This window comes from Dromaius novaehollandiae, chromosome Z (genome assembly GCF_036370855.1).
Source record: "Dromaius novaehollandiae isolate bDroNov1 chromosome Z, bDroNov1.hap1, whole genome shotgun sequence".
Classification (NCBI taxonomy): Eukaryota; Metazoa; Chordata; class Aves; order Casuariiformes; family Dromaiidae; genus Dromaius; species Dromaius novaehollandiae.
Genome location: NC_088132.1, coordinates 81,033,628 through 81,052,545, shown reverse-complemented (window position 1 = coordinate 81,052,545; position 18,918 = coordinate 81,033,628). Strand labels below are relative to the sequence as shown.

The following is an 18,918-nucleotide window of genomic DNA, read 5'->3' as shown; positions in this document are numbered from 1 at the left end:
CCCAAATTTGGCAAAGTAGATGCAAGTAACAACGCAATTTGAAATGGAGAAACGTTGGGCAACCTATGCAAAGTTACAGATAGCACTATCTGCTTTACCTATTGTTTCTCCAGAAAATAACAGCCGGAGTGTAGATAACAAAAAGATACACAGCATATTTAAGGTTGCCATCATGAAGTGCAATTTTTTCTTTATGGAAGTCATGCTACCAAAATATCCCATGAAAAGTTGATGCTTGGCAACGCATTTGCAGGCCAAACCCTCTGGAGCCTTCGTCCCTCCAAGAAGGAGGGGAGCGATGCTGCTGGTGGAGCTCTGCGTCAAGAGCAGATGTGGTTTGGCCGTATGACCATCCTAACAGCAAAAAGCCAAGTCTGTCCACCAAAGCTAAGTTCATTCAGGTCATTGCATTAATGCCAGAGGTTGGGGTTGTTATTTTGATGCCTCTGCTGTGATCAGTACCTGCGTTTTCCCTATGTTCAGCCTTGGAAAGGGTTTTGTTAGCTGATCAGAAGTGCAGGCTCTTTCCTGCAAATACTCAAAATTTCAATTTCAAGCCAGACATTTAGGCTCTGGAATTACATCTTGTTAATCCCTCCCCCTTATTTAGAAAAAAAAAAGTGATTTACTGGTGCAACTTTTCATGTTATGGCATATCCAACCGTGGTGTCGACAGGAACGTTTCTCATTTTCGACATCCCGTGTAGTAACGAAACGCTCGTGGTGTCGGCTCTGCTCCAGCGGCCTGTGGCAGAGATGCGTGTGGAGGTCTGTAAATATTACATGGGAACAGGCACCAAGTCTTGCACTGCTTTTTAGGGCACGGAGCACCAAAGCAGACAGGTGATGATCTGCACGTTTGCAGAGCTGCGAGTGGTGCAACCTGCCAGTGAGGAGCTCTTCAACCAGAGAGATCTGAGAGCAATTTCAGATACCAAATATAACCGAAAATCTCATATCTTCGTCTTTAGCGAAGTTTGCTGACTCTCGGATTCCCTGGGTATTTCTTCCTTAGCTCTATTTTTTTTTATAGTCTATCACAGTGTTTTGCCCAACTGCTGTTAAAGTCAGTTAAATATGTGCCAAAAAAAAAAAAAAAAAAAAAAAATTGAAACATAGTTCTGAAATTGCCCTAGCCTGATATCCCAGCCAAACGACAGGGCTCCAGGAGAAACTCTGCCAACCTTTAGGCTAAGCGTTTACTTATGGCTGGTCATGCCCGAGCCCTGGGTCTGAACCCAGTCAAGCTTGAACTTTGGAAATTTAGTGCTGCAATTTCCAAGCCAGATTTTTCTCTGCTTTATTTGGAGCTGTGCGATCCAGCGTGCTACATTGTTTGGTGTAAGGAGCTCCTTATGCTACTCGGACTATGAATTTCTTACTGCAGCCTTAGCCTGGACCACGCTCTGACTTAGCCTGGCTGTAATTTCTCCTCTCTCTCTCTTTTTTTTTTCTTTGGATAGACTTCAGTGTCCCTTATTTACCATGGAATAGTTTCTCCCTCTCCCTGTTCCCATTTACTTGGTGATACCAGAGCAATAAGGGTTTGCCTTTTCTTTCTTTTCTTCCTTAAAACATATGTATATATTTTTTGCTACATATGGATGCTACATATCCAGCTCGAGGGAAGGGAGACGTACATCAAATTCTTCCCACCTTTCGACATCGATGCTTCCCAAGGTGTCAGTCCCATTTCCCAATCCTTTCCTGAGCTCCTTCTAGATGCACGGAGCACCGGCTCTGCACACACCTTGGGGTAGCAATTGTGGCCATCTGCTCGGTGCTGTTCGAGCACCAAATTTCCCCTCTGCCTCTCCGAGCCCCGGTCCCACGGCCCGAGCAGCCGCAGAAGCCGGCTCGGTGCACGGATGCCGTAAACGAGCAGCCGCCGGGGCTGGTGCTCAGAAAGCTTTTGGCTAATTAGTCTCGCTTAATGCTTTGATGCCATCGCCGTAGCGCTCCGAGTAGTCGGCGGCGTTGCATCGCCCTCCCGAGCGAGCGCGGGGGGAAACCGCTGTCGTTACCCGGCTCGCTCGAGCCTGGCGAGTGCCTTGCCTGGCGCTTGCTGGCTGTTCGCCCTTCGACGGCCCGGCGGAGGGAGGCTGGGCTGGATTTAGTTGTCTCTTGCCTTCACGGCAAGGTTAACCGCCTTAGCCTTTTCGTGCAGCGGCGATGGTCCTAGCGCGGCGTTGGGAAGAGCAGGAGCTGCACCCGTGCTCGCCGAACACGCAGAATAACCTTTAAGCGGAGGCTCGTGCAGATCCTTTAACGAGCTGAGCAAAACCAAACCCCGGTGCTTGGCTTATCAATATTCATTAACTTTCCGAGTGCGAGCTGCTTGTCATGGCGGCTTTATGCCGCTGTAGTTTCTTGTTCGCTTTAATACGACTTCTGCTTTTTGCTGTATTAATTACCTGTGATAGCACTTAGCAGCCCAGGCGAGACCGGGGCCCACCGGGGAGGCAGGTGGCAGAGGCTGTGCCTTAAGAGCAAGGACAGGTTTTGCCTTCATGTTATTCGTAGCGGTTTGGGGGGAAACAGGATCTCAGAAAGGGTGAAGCTGCTTGCCAAAGATCACACCGCAGGCTGAAGGCAGAGCTGGGAATTAAATCCTAGCTGCCCCGACCCAGGCCAATATACTTTATATTGCCTTCTGCTTGCACCTGCGAAATACAAACTGCATGCTTAACCAAAAAAAAGAGAAAACGGTCCCTGGCCTTCAGGCATTTTGCTTTGAATCAGATAGAAAATATATGAGAAAACCATCAAAACGTCCTTTGCAGCTGTTTTAAAACAAGCTGGAAGAGCGGAGCCTGTGCTGCCGTGGCCTGCTTTTATCTCTGGCTGAGCTCGGGGCGGACGCGCAGCGCCGGGGGCAAGGCAGCCGCCAGCCCCTTGGCCCCCGCACCGGGAGCTGCTCCGCTCTGCAAGGAGAGGACGTGTCCGGGAGCGGGGAACGGAGGCGGAAAACACGCCGAGCCCCTGCAAAATGAGTGAGGGAGGCATCTTCCACACTGCTTCCACTGCAAGGGCTGAGCATTTTTGCTGGTGGCTCCCGTGTTTTAGTAACCGATGGGTGGGTTAGCAGGGGTGAGGAGCCCTAGGTGAGGTGCCATCAAAAAGAGCTGAGGTTCTTAATTATTGCCTGATCGGTGCTGCCTTGAAATGACCTCACTGCCAATTTTTCTTGGAGACCCCTGAAAGCCCCTTGCTAAGGGGAAAGTCTAATGTGCTCCCACAGCTCTTACCTTGCCCGGTGATTTAGCTGAGGATTTTGAAAGTCTTTGTCCTGCCTTATTTTTGGAGGAGATATGGAATGTGATCCAAGGCTTGCATCTGCTTGGGCCAGCATTGCATTCCCCCCCCCAAATTTCAATCTCAGCTTCTGCAAAGGCTCTTAGGGTTTGAGAAGGGAAAAGGTCTGCTCCCTCGTTAAACATCAGTACCTAAAGCCACCCAAGGCCTGTCAGGAGAAAGAGGACGTTGGAAAGTAGGTTTGGCCGGTGCTAGAAATGACAGTTCTTCGTCCTTAAACGCTAGTGCTCAGATAAGCCGCGGCGCGTATTTGCTGGCAAGGTTGCTCTTTCGTTGACCTAGCGCTCGGTGCCCGTGTGTTACAGGAGCAGCACGGCCTTCGAGAGGAGCAAGACAGATGTGTTCCGAGTGAAAACCAACAACGTCGGACAAATAAAGAAAATAAGGTACCTGCATAACATTACTACCGCGATACCTGCTCCGCGAGGTGCTAATCGGATGATAGGCAATGGAGGTTGCAGCGTTGCCACGTTTTATTCATTACTCGCGGACATGCTTCTATCAAGGTGAAGTTAAGGGGTGGTAAAAGCTTGTTTACTGCCTAAGATTTGAACTGAAGCGTGAAATCACCTACGGTATTGCTTATAACCATCCACGTTCCCCACCAAGAATTCTATTTCTGTCATATGCAATCACGCAGAAAAGCAGTTAGGATTGTTTTTATGTCCTGTTGAGGGAAAAAGGGTTTGCCGTTCCCTTTTGCTGAATTAGGGTAATAAAAATGATAACCGTTATGTTTAATCACCTAATGATTGACTTATATAAAACAAAAATTAGTAAGTGATCCACAGAAAGCTGGGAAAATGGGAAGAGGTGGATAAAATGGAGTAAGAAGAAAAGGGAGCACAAGGGGTATGGGGTGGGGGGGGATTGTTACATGTGTTTTAGATGTAATATAAGGTGAACGAATGCAAATGTTGAATGGACAGGCACGCGTGAGTATGTTTGCGTGCATCCCCTTGCAGGTGGTGGCACAAATACACACATATGACATCTGCCCACAAGCACAGACGGAAGGTTATTCTTTTACAGAATACCCCGTGGAGGTGCGTGAGTCCCGTGAAATGCTTTGGATAGCCAGGCCACAGTAGCCAGTTGGGGTATACTTACTCTAATTTTGCCTAAATAAAATATTGCACAAAATTATTGCGCTGGTTGCCAGCCTTCATCAAAATACCAAATCCAGGCCCTCACACACGGTTTGTTCCTTCTCTAGGATCGAGCACGACAACACCGGGCTGAACGCAGGCTGGTTCCTCGACCGCGTGATAGTGACGGACATGAACAGACCTCACCTCCGTTTCTACTTCCCGTGCAACAACTGGCTGAGCAAGGAGGATGGAGACGGACTGTACGTCAGGGATCTCATCGGCAGCCTGAACCCCATGGACGTGCCCAAAAGTAAGGGTTTCCCCAAAAGCTCGGCTTTCTGCTTTCTTCTCAGAAAGGGCAGGGTTGCTTTCATATGACCTCAGCCACATCAAAGTTAACCATTTAGTCTAAGCTAATTTATTTAAGTTTTTTCATTGTTCAGTGGAGAGAGATACAGGAAGATGCCTCCAGAGGGTAAGTCTTTCTTCCAGCATTAGACCTGACATCTTTGGGCCACCACATGGAGATGCTTCTCTTGTTTGTTGAGTACAGAATAAGCCAAGATGACTACTTTAAATTAGACTAAATGACTAAAAATGTATGAGATGTACCGCACCCCAGAAGATGTAGCCAGCATCACTGTGTGTTGCTGGAAGAGACAGCGTGATTGCAATGCCGTGCATGACGTTAAGTGTTTCCAGTCTCTGGTAACGACCCACAGGAAATTTCCATAAACAAGCCAACCCCCTCTCTATAACTCTACACCAGTTTACTGAATGTGTATGATATCCATATTGAACCGGTGCCTATTTTTCAGAGTGGTTTTAAGCTAATGATGTTGAAATGGAGCCAGGACAGCTTGCAAACCAGACATGTACTCCCAAATTGATACCAGCGTGTAGGCCATGTGGTGAGGTATGGTGCGTGTAACGTGAGAGGGAAGATGATCGAGATGTGAAAGCTGAGCCAGCAAATCCACCTCAGGTGGTATGTCGGCAGTTTAGCTCCAACTGTTAACGAGGAAACCAAGTCGTGTTTTCCTCATGACCCCACCAATGCACCACTCCTTTCTGGAAGTCTAAAAATGGGCATGGAAAGCAAAGTGTTGCCATCATTAGCCACAAGTGTGAGGGAAAGGAAAGGCACAGTTTGAAAAAGAGGGGAAGCTCGTGCTTTTGATAGTGTCACATCTTTTTGACAATTAGTAGTAATTTTTTTGCCCTAGCGCTGTCAACATGAACACTTCAGGCCTTTTTTTTTTTGGTAAAAACAGTTTAATGCCAACTGCAGTACAGTGCTTTGAGCATTGATAGATGCTCTAGAAAGGCAAAGAATTGTTATTTTTATTAGGATTCTGTTTAAAGTTAACATTGAAACAATATGCCGTGATGCTGTTTGTCCATGGATTATTAGACAATTCCCCACACACACTAGTAAGATGTGACCTCCTAAGGCAGTTTTAATATGTTGAAGATGCAAATATTAAAGGATACTGCATGAGCTGACATACACTAATAATATCCATTGACAAAAAATGTATGTGGAAGCATTTTATAGGTGCAGAACTCTCCAGGGTGGTTGCCATAGGGGAATGAAATAATGTCTGGGGATGCTCTGCCAAAAACCCACCCAGCAAATGCTTGCTTTACTGCTCTTTTACCCATTCAGCCTGAGAAAGGGAAGAGTTAAAGATACTTGAGGGGCGGGAGGGGTCAGGAGGAGGTGGTGTATGAGTCAAAGCAATATGCAATTAAAGAGAGGTCCCTCGAGGAGGAAGTCAACTACTCAATAGATCTTGAAACAACACAACACTTTCTTTGAATTTATTATTGTTTCTGCCTGGGAGAGCGGATTCAAATGAGCGCAAGTGGTTTCCTCCACCCTGTTCAACACCTGTCTCTTGGCAGGAAAAAAATCTGTGGGCTAAACCTTCAGCTGGTAAAAATCAGCATAGCTCCAACGAAATTGCTGGAGCAGCTTTGTATTTTGTCCGCTGCGATGCTAGTCCCAAGCGCTCGCTCCTCTGGAGAAGTGGTTTGATGTTATATACCAACTGCTGACGACACGCTTGGTGCTGTACGTCCAGGGCAAATACAGATAAGATTGTCCCCCACCTTAAGAGTGTGAAAGAAGAGATACAACCAGATATTTGTCAGAAGCATGTGTGTTCACACCTCCCTGATCGGGTCGAAAATGCTGCTTTGAAGCACCACAGTTTTGCAGCCCCTCCAGGGAAACATGGGGAGTTGAGCTGAGGCCAGAGACACGGGCGAAGGCTTGGACACCTTCCAGGCGACAGGTACGAATCTGTAAGAGGAGAGGGTTCGCTCAGCTCTCTCAGGTTGCCATTGCCCTTGAACCATAATTAATGGCAGATAAACATTCCCGGGCTGCTGAGGTGAGCTGTCAACTGCAAAGGTGAATTTGTCTGGACTCATTTTGGCTCCCTCTGAATCTGTAGAGGTCTGAAATGAGATGGCGAGATGATTTCCTTCGTAGGTGCAAGCTGTTTGCCCTAAATTTGTTTCTTTCTTTCAGATGGATTAAACAGAAGTGTTTACTCTGAGAGTACTCATATTTTCCAGGCTACTAGACAAATGCATAATTATGTGGTTTGGTGATTTCATGTGCCTGTAGCTATGTGCCTTGCTCCCTTTTAAGGCTGTGTGCTGATTAGCAGGGTTCAGTGCCACTCTGGTCTCTTTTTTGTCATGTTTCTTGAGTCATTGTTTCCCTTTTGTCTTTAGTTCTTCTCTGTGAACCATTTGGGCACTGATGTCAGACTTTAGCCTTGCGCTTTGCTTTCATGCTGCATTTCCTGCTTCAGTCTGGTACATTTTTTGGAGGTAACCAAAAAACCTTTTTTCCATGTTCCCTCACCTACAACATCTTCAGCTTTTGATCTCCTCCCAGAGAGCTCTATCATCTTTGTCCTGAGGATTTATCTTCCTACCTTGAACTGGAGGTTGCTGCTGGGACGTGCATGTTTTCTGTGATATGTGTGGGAGGTGGACTGGAGAAAGATGCACTGATTCTGTTTTGTTAAGCTTTGCTTCGTTGAAGCTCTGTAGAGGCTTTGTATTTGAAGGGGCTGGTTGGTGTTTGGACCAAAACCTGGCCAAGTCACAGGGAGACTCAGCCTCTTTCTTGGTGAGGAGCACAGGTGAGCCAGTGGATCCCCACAGGGCTGTGAGCTTCGAAGAGGTTAATTTAAGGGAGAAAATAGAAGTGTTATAAAAAAGGCAGAAAAGAATACGTTCCCCAGCAATAGCCAGCATACAACTGAAAAATTGGACAAAAGAAGAAAAGGAAAGTGGAGAGCTTTTCATGAGCCAGACAGACTTGCTGGGGATGGCAGGAAGACTTAATGATTGCAGACAGCTGAGTGACTGCATTTACTTATTTGAATAATACAGCTCCTGTCTTTTCCCTGTCAAATGCCACGCGTTTCTCAAGGAGAGCAGGTTACATTTTCAGCGCTCCTGCTTGAATGCTCTTCTGTTCCCTGCATTCATATGCGCGGCATCGTATGCCCGTGGCCCTTTGACAGCGGTAGTGCCACAGACTTATTTACCCAGCAGCTGCTATTGGCAGCCAGGATTAACTTACATTACAGGTATTAATTACAAGGAAGGGCTGTTGTGCGGCGTTACGCTGCTTGCCTCGAGCTTCTGAAGCCTTTGGTTTGCCTGACTGTGGCTGAGCCGTTATGCTGAACGGTGAACGGTGGTTGGGGGAGGACAACGTTTGCAATAGCTTGTAGGTGCCCTAATAAGACGTACTGACCCGGGGAAGTGCAAAACCCAATAAAATGTGGGAGCCCGTTCCCAGGCCGTTGCCTGATGCCTGCAGCCTGCCCTGTTCTCAGCCCAGTTTGCTTGTGGTGGAAAGTTTTATCAGCCTATGGGAAAAGTTAAGTGATAGTCCAGGTGATTGTTAGTGCAGGCATGCCACAAAAAACATGACCAAAGTTAGGATAAGTTGGCAGTTTACCAGGCTCAGGAGAGAGCTGATGATGGAACTGGCAAAGATGCTAATCTGCCTCTCCCATTTTGGCACTGTCTTTTAAAATCGTGGCTGAGAAATAAGGATAAAGGAAAAAAAACCAGGATATTCTTGTCACTATCTGCTCTGCAGACTGTGGATTAAGAGCCTTTAGGTCATCCCACAAGAGGACTCATGTCTCCCACACTCATGGTCCACGCCGTGGTGGTTCCCGCACTGTGGCAAAAGGTGACCCTCAGAGCCGGGCTTGGCACTGCCTGCAGGAACTGCTAAGGCGGGAGGATTTCTCCATCCCTGCATGTGATGTGTACAGCTTTTATCTCCCAGCTGGAAAGCAGGGAGTCCAGAGATTTGGGTTCAGCTGGGCTGAACGGTCTCAGGATGCAGTGCTGGAATATTTTCTGCAAGGCTGTATTTTGTCTGCATTTGCCAAAGAGGCTGAGGTTAGCTAGGACCAGATGAGATGTATTAGTTAGCCATGAGCCTGGATGGAAGATTGAAATCTCTCCCTTACCAGAACAATTCTCTGCATGCACTTTCTGACCGAGAGAAAGAAGCAACAATCATTTCCAAAGGGGGAATTTACTCACCTGGTGCTTAAAACCATTTGCAAGGGCTCAAATACCTGAAAATGGATTTAGACTTTTGTGTGCTTGAAATGAATGCTGACCTGTCAAATTTTCATCAAGTCTTGCCAACCTGGCTGTTGCAAACAAAGTTCAGAGCCAAGGCCTGATTTCCAGCTGGCTCCTTGGCCATCAGCACTCCTAAATTGTTTAAGACTGGACACAATAGGCCATAAATGCGCATCAGACAACAGTTCATGTCCAACCCTTTCAAGGCTGTGTATTCACAATAAGGCAGAACTGTGTGTGAACTCAGACTGTGTAACTACTCCACTCACTTCAGTGGTAATAACACCTTTTCTGAGTAAAGTTTAATCTTATCTGGCCTATTAATAATGATGGTGTTTGCAGTGGGTGTGTTATCAAGCACCGTTCTGGAGAGCAGGGCAGACACAACACATTGCGCACCTGGACCTTGAGAATGGGAGCACCCAACTCAGTCGCACTGCATTTATTATTCCACGACTTAAAAGTGCCAGGCATTGGTCACTGTTTTTTTCTAATTTTTACTAGTCATATGGCAAAAATGGATCCCAAGTCCAGGTTAGGCGTAGCTGTGCTGTATCCAGGGGTAAGTGTGCATGGTCTTTTAGCAGGCAGACATGGGCTTTCTGCCTCACTGTGACAAGAACCAGCTTTAAATGGGAAGATCAGTGGTCACACTAATTCTGGGCTGATTCAGAGCTGATATATTATGCCTTTCAGAGAGGTTGCACCCTGCAATGTTATGCCTATGAAGATATGCCTAGAATGTCACACCGAGCAACTGGGAACTGGATACCAGTAAAGGCAGATTAGTGATGAGATGTGCCAGTGTGCTTATGTATGGAGAGGGTAGTTTGGTCTTTAAAAAAATAAGAACAATATTTATTACAATTACAAAAGCGAGAAGTTCAGTTGATCAAGTTGCAGGTCAGCCCCAATCCATTAGTCTTTCATGCATTTCCTTGAGTAACTGGTCTGTCCTCATGTAGCAGAGGGGTAATGAGATCACCCAAGTAGACGGGGATGGGCCGTGTTCATGGTGGATCAGAGGAGAACACCACAGGCAAAGAGAACTGGAGAACAGTTTCCTTAAAATGCTGTTATGAAGGCAGTTTGTCCATACAAAGGAGCAGACTACACTGACTTCTCTGCCTGGTATGCTTTTGAGAGCATCTGTGTGAGTGCACATAGAGTTAACGTGTCATAGATATTCTCTGAGTCTTTCAGGTCCACTAGGACCTAAAACTCATATATTTGAGCTAGGAATATGAGTTGTTTTATTTCTTTCTTCTGGGGAGGAAGCATCTAGTAAGGCTTCACAGTTCGTTGTCCAAGGTTTTAATGCTGGCGGAGTTGAAGACTTATGAGTGACTGACCTGGCTCGGGTTCGAGAAAACCCTTGGGGCACCAGGTATTGATGCTCACGCTTGACTTTGAGTCAGTAGCTAAGTCCATCCTGTCCCAAAGGGAGACGTATGTGCCTAAGGGCTGGACTGGATCTGAGCTGAAGCTGCAGCCAATATTTCTCAGTAATGTACTGGTGTTGGAAGCTATGATTAAAAACAGCATTTTGGATGTGAGAAACCAGCAGGTGACATCTGATGGGCTTTGTAGCCTTGTTTTACAAAGCATCAGATCTGGAGAGTCTTGTGTGCTCAGAGTGGGACTTCTTCTGCCACCCCTGGGTCATGATTCAAAACGTGCTGTCATGTTCTGGAAGCTTTAATGAACAAAAAACCAAAAGAAGGTGTTTCTGAGGATTTGGAAGGTCAGAGAAAAAGGAGGAGATCTGGGGTAGGGAAACAAAATATTAATGGGTGTTAGCCGCTCATCAAAACTCAACTTTATTTATGTTGGGAACAGGAAGTGTATAAGTAACACAGGCAAATGCAGCTAAATGTATTTATGAAATAAATATAAATTCTTTATTTTTGAATAATGACAAATGCCCATATTAAGGGTGAGGCTTTGCTGCACACTGATATTCAATAAACAAGGATTTTAGATGGAGGAATATCTACTACTACCCAACTAAAGTTGTTGGAAGAAAGCTGTGATGCTATCAGGCACACTATGCATCCAGAAATATCTGTTTTTTTTTCTTTGTTTTGTTTTCTAACTAGATCAGTTGATCTGATAAGGATTTTTGCTCTCCCTACAGACTTTGCCGTTTATACCCTTAGGCCAGCGCACCTATAACAATTCAGCTATGGAACATTTTGTGGTGCACTTTTTGCCTCATCTTTTAGCGCTAAAATTGGACAAGAGCAAGGAGGAACTGAAAAGCTAGAAATGAAAAGAAACGCTGATGACTTGTAAAGCAGAAGGGAGACAAGAAGCACAGAGCTCAGAAATGGGATGTAAATAGGGACCTGTAATTCACATAAATAAGGACCACTTGTTTCAAGAGAAAAAAATTTTGAAATGAATGAGCCATCTCTGTGCGCAGCTGGTATATAGAGCTACATGTATTCAGTATAAAACAGATAATGAACGGCTCTGAAGATGGGCATAAATTTGACCAATTATATCCAGATATTGTAATTATTTTACACTGTCAGTTTTTAAATAAAGTAACTTACTTACAAAGTATTATATATAAAAAGGGAGACTGAAGTACGGTGCTAATATAATTTTGAACAACACCGTAAAATTATTTTACTCTGTATTCCGAGCAAAAATATTTTACCCAAGAGTTTCTTTTCAGTGATTTCCCCAATTTCGAATATACCAGGCTCAGGGAAGCAGGAGGGGAGGGAAATGGATATTTCTTCTGTGAAATGTCTTTTTTCTTTTCCCATGGGCTCCCATCCTGGGGCTGAACTAATGAAAAACAACGAGAAATCTTAGAGAATTAAGTGAACAGGGATTTCCACGGCGCTGTCACAAGGTGGGTTACCCCGTGCTAAGCTCCATGCCTCTGCAGCTAAACTGCTATTGTCTCCTGAGCAAGGTCATTTAAAGCTCACTTCAATATGTCATCATCGCTTTGAAGGCACAGTAGGAACATCAGTTTAGCATATCCCTCAAGCGAAGACTCCTGCATGAGGTAGATTGCCTCTCGCAAGCTCTGCAGAGGGATGATCCCAGCTGAATCCTAATATATTAACCATCTTGATGCATGCTTTGATTTCACATAAAAGTTGCCCATAATGGGGCTGAATCTTGCAATCTGTGGGCTTGGACGGTGAGACCAAGCAGCTGAGCTGATGGCAGGAAGATCATGAGACAACAATTGAGAATAATGTAATATTCAGGAGAGCAAATCTGATCATTTCCCTTTCCCATGTGTTACGCTTCCTTGGTAGTAGCAATAACCTCTCTTAAGAGCAGGCTCGTGGAGAGAGCTGCTGCCCGGGGTCGTGGCAGCTCGCAGGCTCTGTGCTGCCCGGGACAACGCGTGCCACCGACGTGCAGACGCGCTCGGTGTTTCCCCACTTGCACCGCGCTTTGGGCAGCGCGCTCGTGGCTGAAAGCAACGCGGGGCTCTTCCTTCATCAGCATCCCCCGCGCTCCAGGGGTGCTTGTAATCTGAATTTCCAATCTGAACCCTCTGTTTAAGAAGCTGTTCTTCACCTCTGAAAGTGCAGCTCGTGAGGAAAGATAGCTGTCAATTACTCTTGACAAAGATTAATTACTCTCGCGCCCTAAACCTCCCGACCGATCTTTTCAATTCCGCCCTTTCCTTGAGGGACAGACAGATCTTCCCTAACCATGTGCAACTGTTTAATGCAACAAGGAGCCGCGTTTTAGAGGCAGAGCTGGCTCCCGTTGAACTCCACAGGATTCCTCGGTTTGCTTTAATAGGGGTAGCTTCAGGTTCCCGTTTCGTCTTCCTCTGCCTTGTTATCTCTAGGGTCCCTGCTGCTGCAGGAGAGAAAGGTGTAATGATTAGGGCTGGGTGAGTTTTATTCTCCCTGCAGCATTCGTAGGGACTCCAGACATACTGTGGTGTTGTATGAAAACGAAATAAGACGTTTCCACCAGCAGGCCAGGAGAAGCTCATGTAGGTGTTAGCTTGGTGGCGGTGGGCTCTCTCCTAGGAAGGAAGAGAATTAAACTGCAATCCATCAGGTTGGATCGGGGACTTCAGGTCCCAGCTGTCTGCCCTAACCATGGGCTATCCAACCTTTTAATGGCTGCACTAACCAAGAAGTCCAGCTGTTGCTGAGAAAAACGTCTGAAGTGGTACAAAGGAGCTTCCATTTCGACAGATGCTTTCCAGCGAGGAGATATTTCATCAGAGGGTTTCTGGTGGGCGGGAATTACTGGCTTGCTCTGGCAGTGAGGAACTGAGGCATAGGGAAGTTAAACCACCTTCTCAAGCTCACGCAAAAAGCTTTCAGTGGAGTCAGGCATTGAAACTGTCTTGCCTCCTCCTCTAGGACCAATTCTTCTGCTTTTCATCCTAACCACAAATTTATTTCTTTGGCAGCTGTAACAAGTCAGAGACAGTAGCCATGCCTCCTCCCTGCTCATTCCACCCTCTCTGGTCCCAAATCCGCCGCTTCAGTGCTGACCAGCACAGGGTGGATCTTAAACATTGCTACCCTTGGGAGCACTTTGCGAACAGAAAAGTAATTGCTACAAGTTGCCTTACAAGGAGAATCCAGGGCCGTCTACGACTTAGTCTCCCGCTTTTAACTCAGTGCGTGTTACGTCTGACAGCTGTGACGTTCCTTAGCTGTGGATGCTGTGCTGTCATCCTGCTCCACCGCAGGTCATGCGCGAGGGAGGCAGGCAGAGATGCCTACAGAGAGCTTGCTGTGCCCCGTGGGAGGTGGTAGCTCTTCGTACTGGAACACGGTTGGCTTTGCTTCCCTGCCTGGATCTGGTGCTCCTGCTGCTTTGAATTCATCAGCTTGTCCATGAACGCCCCAGCGAGGGCCCCAGATAATGCTAGCCACAAGATTTCCTCAGGCAACTCCGTCCTGCGGCATGTCAAGCGACTGCGACATCATATTGCTAAATAAATTGCATTAACAGATGAACATCGCACAGGTGAGCAGTCAGCTGCAGTTTGAAGGTGGAAGGAAGGCCTGAGTTTAACCAAAGGGGGAAACAACAACATGGCCCTCAAATTTGGCTGGGGTGTGTCCATGCATTTTCTGTGGTCCTCGGCAGGAGGGAGGGTGGATGAGAGCACCCAGGGGTGGTGTGGGCTGAATGAGAAGAGCCTGGGCAGGGTGTTCAGCTAGCGCTGCACCCCGCATCCTCGGGACGGAGGTGTCAGTGGGGCAGCCCTAGAAGGGAGGGCTGCAGCCCCACGGCCTTCCCCCCACGCGCAGTGCCATGCCCTGTGTCCCCGTGGCGTCTCAGCCCTCCCCTGTTCTCCTCCACGAAAATAACCCCCTTGGCTCTCGGTAGAATATTAATCTTCCCTTTCAGCTGCTGGAAGCTGTGGCTGAGTTGATTAGTGACAGACAAGCCGCTCGCCTGTCACACTTCTGCTAAATTAATGCAGCGGGGTCATATCAGTTAGTGCCGCCCCGCTGCTTCCCAGGGACGGCATCTTGGCACCGACTGCTGCGGCCTTCCTGGGACGGCCGGGCTGCAGGAGAGAGGGTGGACAGGAGAAGGCAGCTACGGTGCTTGCTACCAAATTTTTGCGGGCTGTCGGGCTTGCGGCATCTTGCAGCTCTTGCCTCTGATGCTGCTAATTTCGGTTCGAGGAAAGCTCCCTTCCCGGCGCCTGTGCCGCAGTGAGCCTACACAGCTAGATGGAGTCACAGCTTTTATCAGCTGTTCATTAGCATTTTGCATGTTCCCGGTGCTAGGAGAAGCATCCAGAGAAAATCTCCAGGCAACATCTTGATCTCTGTTTTACGGATGAACTCTGAGCCGTGCACTGAGATTAAAAAAAGCCAAGTGGATATTTTTGAAAAAGATGATGTTACTGTTTTAAATAATGCATGATTAAGAGCTTGCAGAATAAGGAACAACATCCACCCATGCTTAAAATGAAGAGTACTTGACTTCAGCCAGATCGTTGCCTGGCTGCAATGAGAGCCTTTTCCTGCATGCTTCTAGCAGCTAAATCCTCACTGCCTTTTCAAGATGTAGCATCCATTTCTATTTAAATTTGCACCTCCACCATTTAATTCTGGAAGATGTGCTGATACGTGAAGTGTGAAAGGACCCCTGGGCAGAATGAAGTGCTGCTCTCTCTGCTGAGGCTAAGTCTTGAATTGCTCAGAGCTGTGCGGGGCAGGTATGGGGACTGGTTTGTGTGGGTATAGTTTCAGAGCTGGGAACATATGGAAAAGGGGAAAACTTCTTAGTATAAATATTTCCCTTGTACTGCAAATGCCCCTGCAGTAGCTTTGCAATACATCTGCAAGGAGAAGAGGCATCCAAGCTTGGTGCTGTGCGCTCCAGCCCCACTCCTATTTGAGGGGACAGAGTAAAGCCCTTGTAGCCCAGTAACACTCAGTTTTCCAAGCAGGTTGTCAACTCATGACACTATATACCTTAGATTTGAATTATAGAGCTGTTGGCAAAACCTTTCAAGCCTTGGACCTGGCACAGAATTATACCAGTATTTCTCTGTTCTCTGCGTGTCCTCCTTGATGCTCTGCATCTGTTCAGGTATCCTTCTGGTCTATATTTTAGAGACATAAAGCCTGATCCTACAGTGGCAGTCTAACTTCACCAGCGGATGCTTTTCCTTTTGTGGATCTTTTTATCCCATCAGGCTCTTCTGGCCCCTGAGAAGAAGAGTAGAAAATTAATCACTGACATCAGAATAAATATTGCAGAGGCGGTGCATGGAGCAAAATGTTTTGAAAAATGTAGTCTGTGATTAAAGATCCCAATGTACAAAGGGTCACTTTTAGTTAGAGAGGTTTAGTAGCCAAATGGGAGTTGTAAATTGTACTATCTCTATCCTTGGCTAATGCAAATAAGATCCTTTGAGGTTGGCTCATCTCTAGAAGGTCGTTAGAGCTCCACACACTGAAGGAAAAGAGATGAAGAGAAATGTTAAGGCATTTTTTGAGCCCAGCTCTACCCTTCTTCTTGTTATTTGGTATTTATTGCATTTTTATCATTATTATTTTATCTGTGTTGGTCAGTTTTGTGGCAGGGCGTCAAGAACGTCAGATCGATTTTCAGACTTTTCAGAGCACGTTCATTAAGCCATGGTAGGTGATTTTCTCCTCTGCTTGGGGTCTGCCCTTGTAGCCCTCACCCCAGGAGCTGAGAGCGTGCTTGTAACTCCGGGAATGCTCCAACAGCTGCTTCTCATATGTTTGTTCTTGCAGCCTTTGCCTCATGGTGATTGCGTGCACCAAAGTCTCTGCTGCTTTTTAGCATAATTTTTTAACATACACTAGAGTGTGTTTATGGTGGAGGAGGCAGGTACCTCGCTCTGTGAGCGGTAACCCAGGGGTCTGTGATGGTCCATAGCTCCTGAGAAAACATATTCCCAGCATTGGCCAGGAAGCCTAGACATGCTTCTCCCCTAACTGTGGGTGGATGCGCCTGGCAAAGGAGTTTCCAACCTGACCCACGACCGGGCATCATGCATGGAAAAGGAGATGGGTGGCTGAGGCAGCCGGGGAAAGCTTTTCCCCAAGAATGTGCCTAGCGAAAACAGACCTGGTGTGTGCTGGTATCTTCGGAGAAGAACATGCCATTAGATGTTGGCTTTTCAAAACACTGCTCTGTACGTATCCTCTGGGATATAACATATGTATATATGTTTTTTATATATATGTATATTGATATTCATGCTTCATTTTCCACCTCTTCTCTTTAAGAGGCTCAGAAGGCCACAGAGCTTTGTGGGGGTGACGGGACAAAACAGTTCATCTGAGAGTGAGTGTTGCTGGCTGAAGATAGGTTGCAAAGAACATTATTTGCCAAGGGCTGTGTTTCTGTAAGACTTGAATAAACTTTGCAGTTTGCCGGTGTTGTTAGGTGAACAGTTGGAAATTTCTGCTTCCCTGGTAGGTAAAATCTCTCTTATCGTTATTGTAACAAGATGATGATCTAGACAAGACTCGGGCTGAATTTTAATGCCCTCTGTCATCTATCTAGGCTAAAGAACAGGTCTAGCGAGTAACTGGTTTCTGAACTGAATTGCCTGAGGGCAGGAAGTGAATTTTGAAGCTTTAGCATTTGTAGCTTTGTTTATCGAAATCTCTGAGGAAAATGAGCCAATAAAGTTAGCTGAGATAGTTCATACTTTAGTTGGTGTGATCAGTAAATGAGGGTAAAAATTATGATTCTCTCATCTATTTGAACTTTCAGCATCAAGGCCAGGAGCTGAGTGATCTGTTTCCCTTGCTCTGGGCAGTGAATGTTCAAGGTGCCCGAGCTCTGTCTGTGGGTTTTATTCATCTCGTGGAGAAGAGAGAAGTGATTTGGGGGTCAGCGTACACGATCCAGGAGACATGGTTCGGACACGCTTCCAAGACAGTAGAGCACAGCACGAATTGATTTGTACTGTTATGTTTTGTGTCAAACTGTAGTTTGCATTATTAATGTATTGGGATTTCTGCCTCTCTCTTTGCAGTAAACAAATATGTGGTCCGAGTTTTCACTGGTGATGTTAGTGGCAGCGGAACAGATGCAGATGTCTTCATTAATATCTTCGGTGAGAAAGGAGACACAGGTATTCAAATGCAAATCGTTTCCTAAAATATTTCTTCCTGCTCTGCAGGCCCGTGATCTGAACAACACACAGCAGCAATCTGGCGAATGCAGAATAATTTGGCTGAGCGACAGGCACAACAAATGGTGTTGTTGGCACTAGGGTTTCTCACATCCACGGTTCCCCCAAGCTGCGTCTGCGGAGGAGCAGTCGTAGCTGGACTGTGAGCACGTCTGTGATCACCTACCACCAGAAAAAAAATCGTAGGAAAAAGCATAAACGGGTGCAATAAGTGCCGGTCCACTAAGGGATCTGATACAGATGTGTTATTTACAGTGCACGCAGCGAGAGCTGAGTGTCAGACCCTTTCTGTGAAGCGGGAGGGGTGACGTCCTGTCGGTGTGGCATAGGTTGTGGCTGAGCCTGCCTGACCGTTTTGAAGGATAATCTGACCAACATTCATGTTACCTGGCTTTGATTTGATAGCGGTAGTTACTGCTTTTTTTGGTTTTATGTGCATTATATTAAAATGGGGATCTAGGCACTTCAATTCGATTTTTTTAAAATGATGTTTTTTAACTGAATGGTTATAAAAGATTTGCCCAGACCAAAATCTGCATTCTGTTATGGAAAGAAACAGATGGAAAGTCCTGGAGATACACCTAGCAAATACTCTCTCTTCTATCATGTCAAATTCAAGGAATAATGATATGCCTGCCGAGCATCCTTGAGCAGATTATAAAACCTAGTGGATGGGTTTCATCCTTGATTAAGTCTACAGGCTTTTACAAGGGGATTCATCTGGTCTCACTTGAGACATCTGAAGGCGGGTGTCTAAATTCACGCTGGTTGTCCAGGCATCCTGTCAAATCAATATAGAGAATCAACATGTCTAGAAAAGTGATTCATCCCCTTCAGAGGGAGGTGGGATGAATTGCCCTCTGCCGCCTTTCCCTGCACCGATTCTGCAGGGTGCCTTGGGTGGACGTGATCCCACTTGTACTGTAACCAGCACCATAACTGTCTTGGTTGCATCAGGGGTCAGCGCTTTAGTACTTTTCATAAAGGCGAGGTCTGGAAAATATCCCAGGCTGGATCCTAATTTGTAAATAAATCCTTCCTGTATAACGCAGCAAAAAAAAAAAAAAATCCTGTGTCCTCAAATGCCAAAATCTGCAGCTTGTGGCCAAACCCTTTTTAAACAGTTGGGAAATTTTTGAAGACATTAAAAATAAAGGGAGTATGTGATGGTAGGAAAAAATATAAGATCCATCTGGATATATATTTTTGAAAACTCTG

General features: G+C 46.3%; 1 protein-coding gene across 3 annotated transcripts in view; it reads left to right on the top strand.

Moving 5' to 3' along the window:
- Window positions 1-3,644: 3,644 nt before the first annotated feature.
- Window positions 3,645-18,918, top strand: part of LOC135324727 (lipoxygenase homology domain-containing protein 1-like) — a 117,832-nt gene continuing 102,558 nt past the window's right edge. For all 3 annotated transcript variants that reach the window (XM_064501585.1, XM_064501584.1, XM_064501586.1), the window contains exons 1-3: window positions 3,645-3,701; window positions 4,532-4,716; window positions 17,542-17,640. In XM_064501585.1, coding sequence (XP_064357655.1) covers window positions 4,596-4,716; window positions 17,542-17,640 — 220 coding nt within the window. In that variant the 5' untranslated portion in view covers window positions 3,645-3,701; window positions 4,532-4,595. The remainder of the gene's footprint in view (window positions 3,702-4,531; window positions 4,717-17,541; window positions 17,641-18,918) is intronic.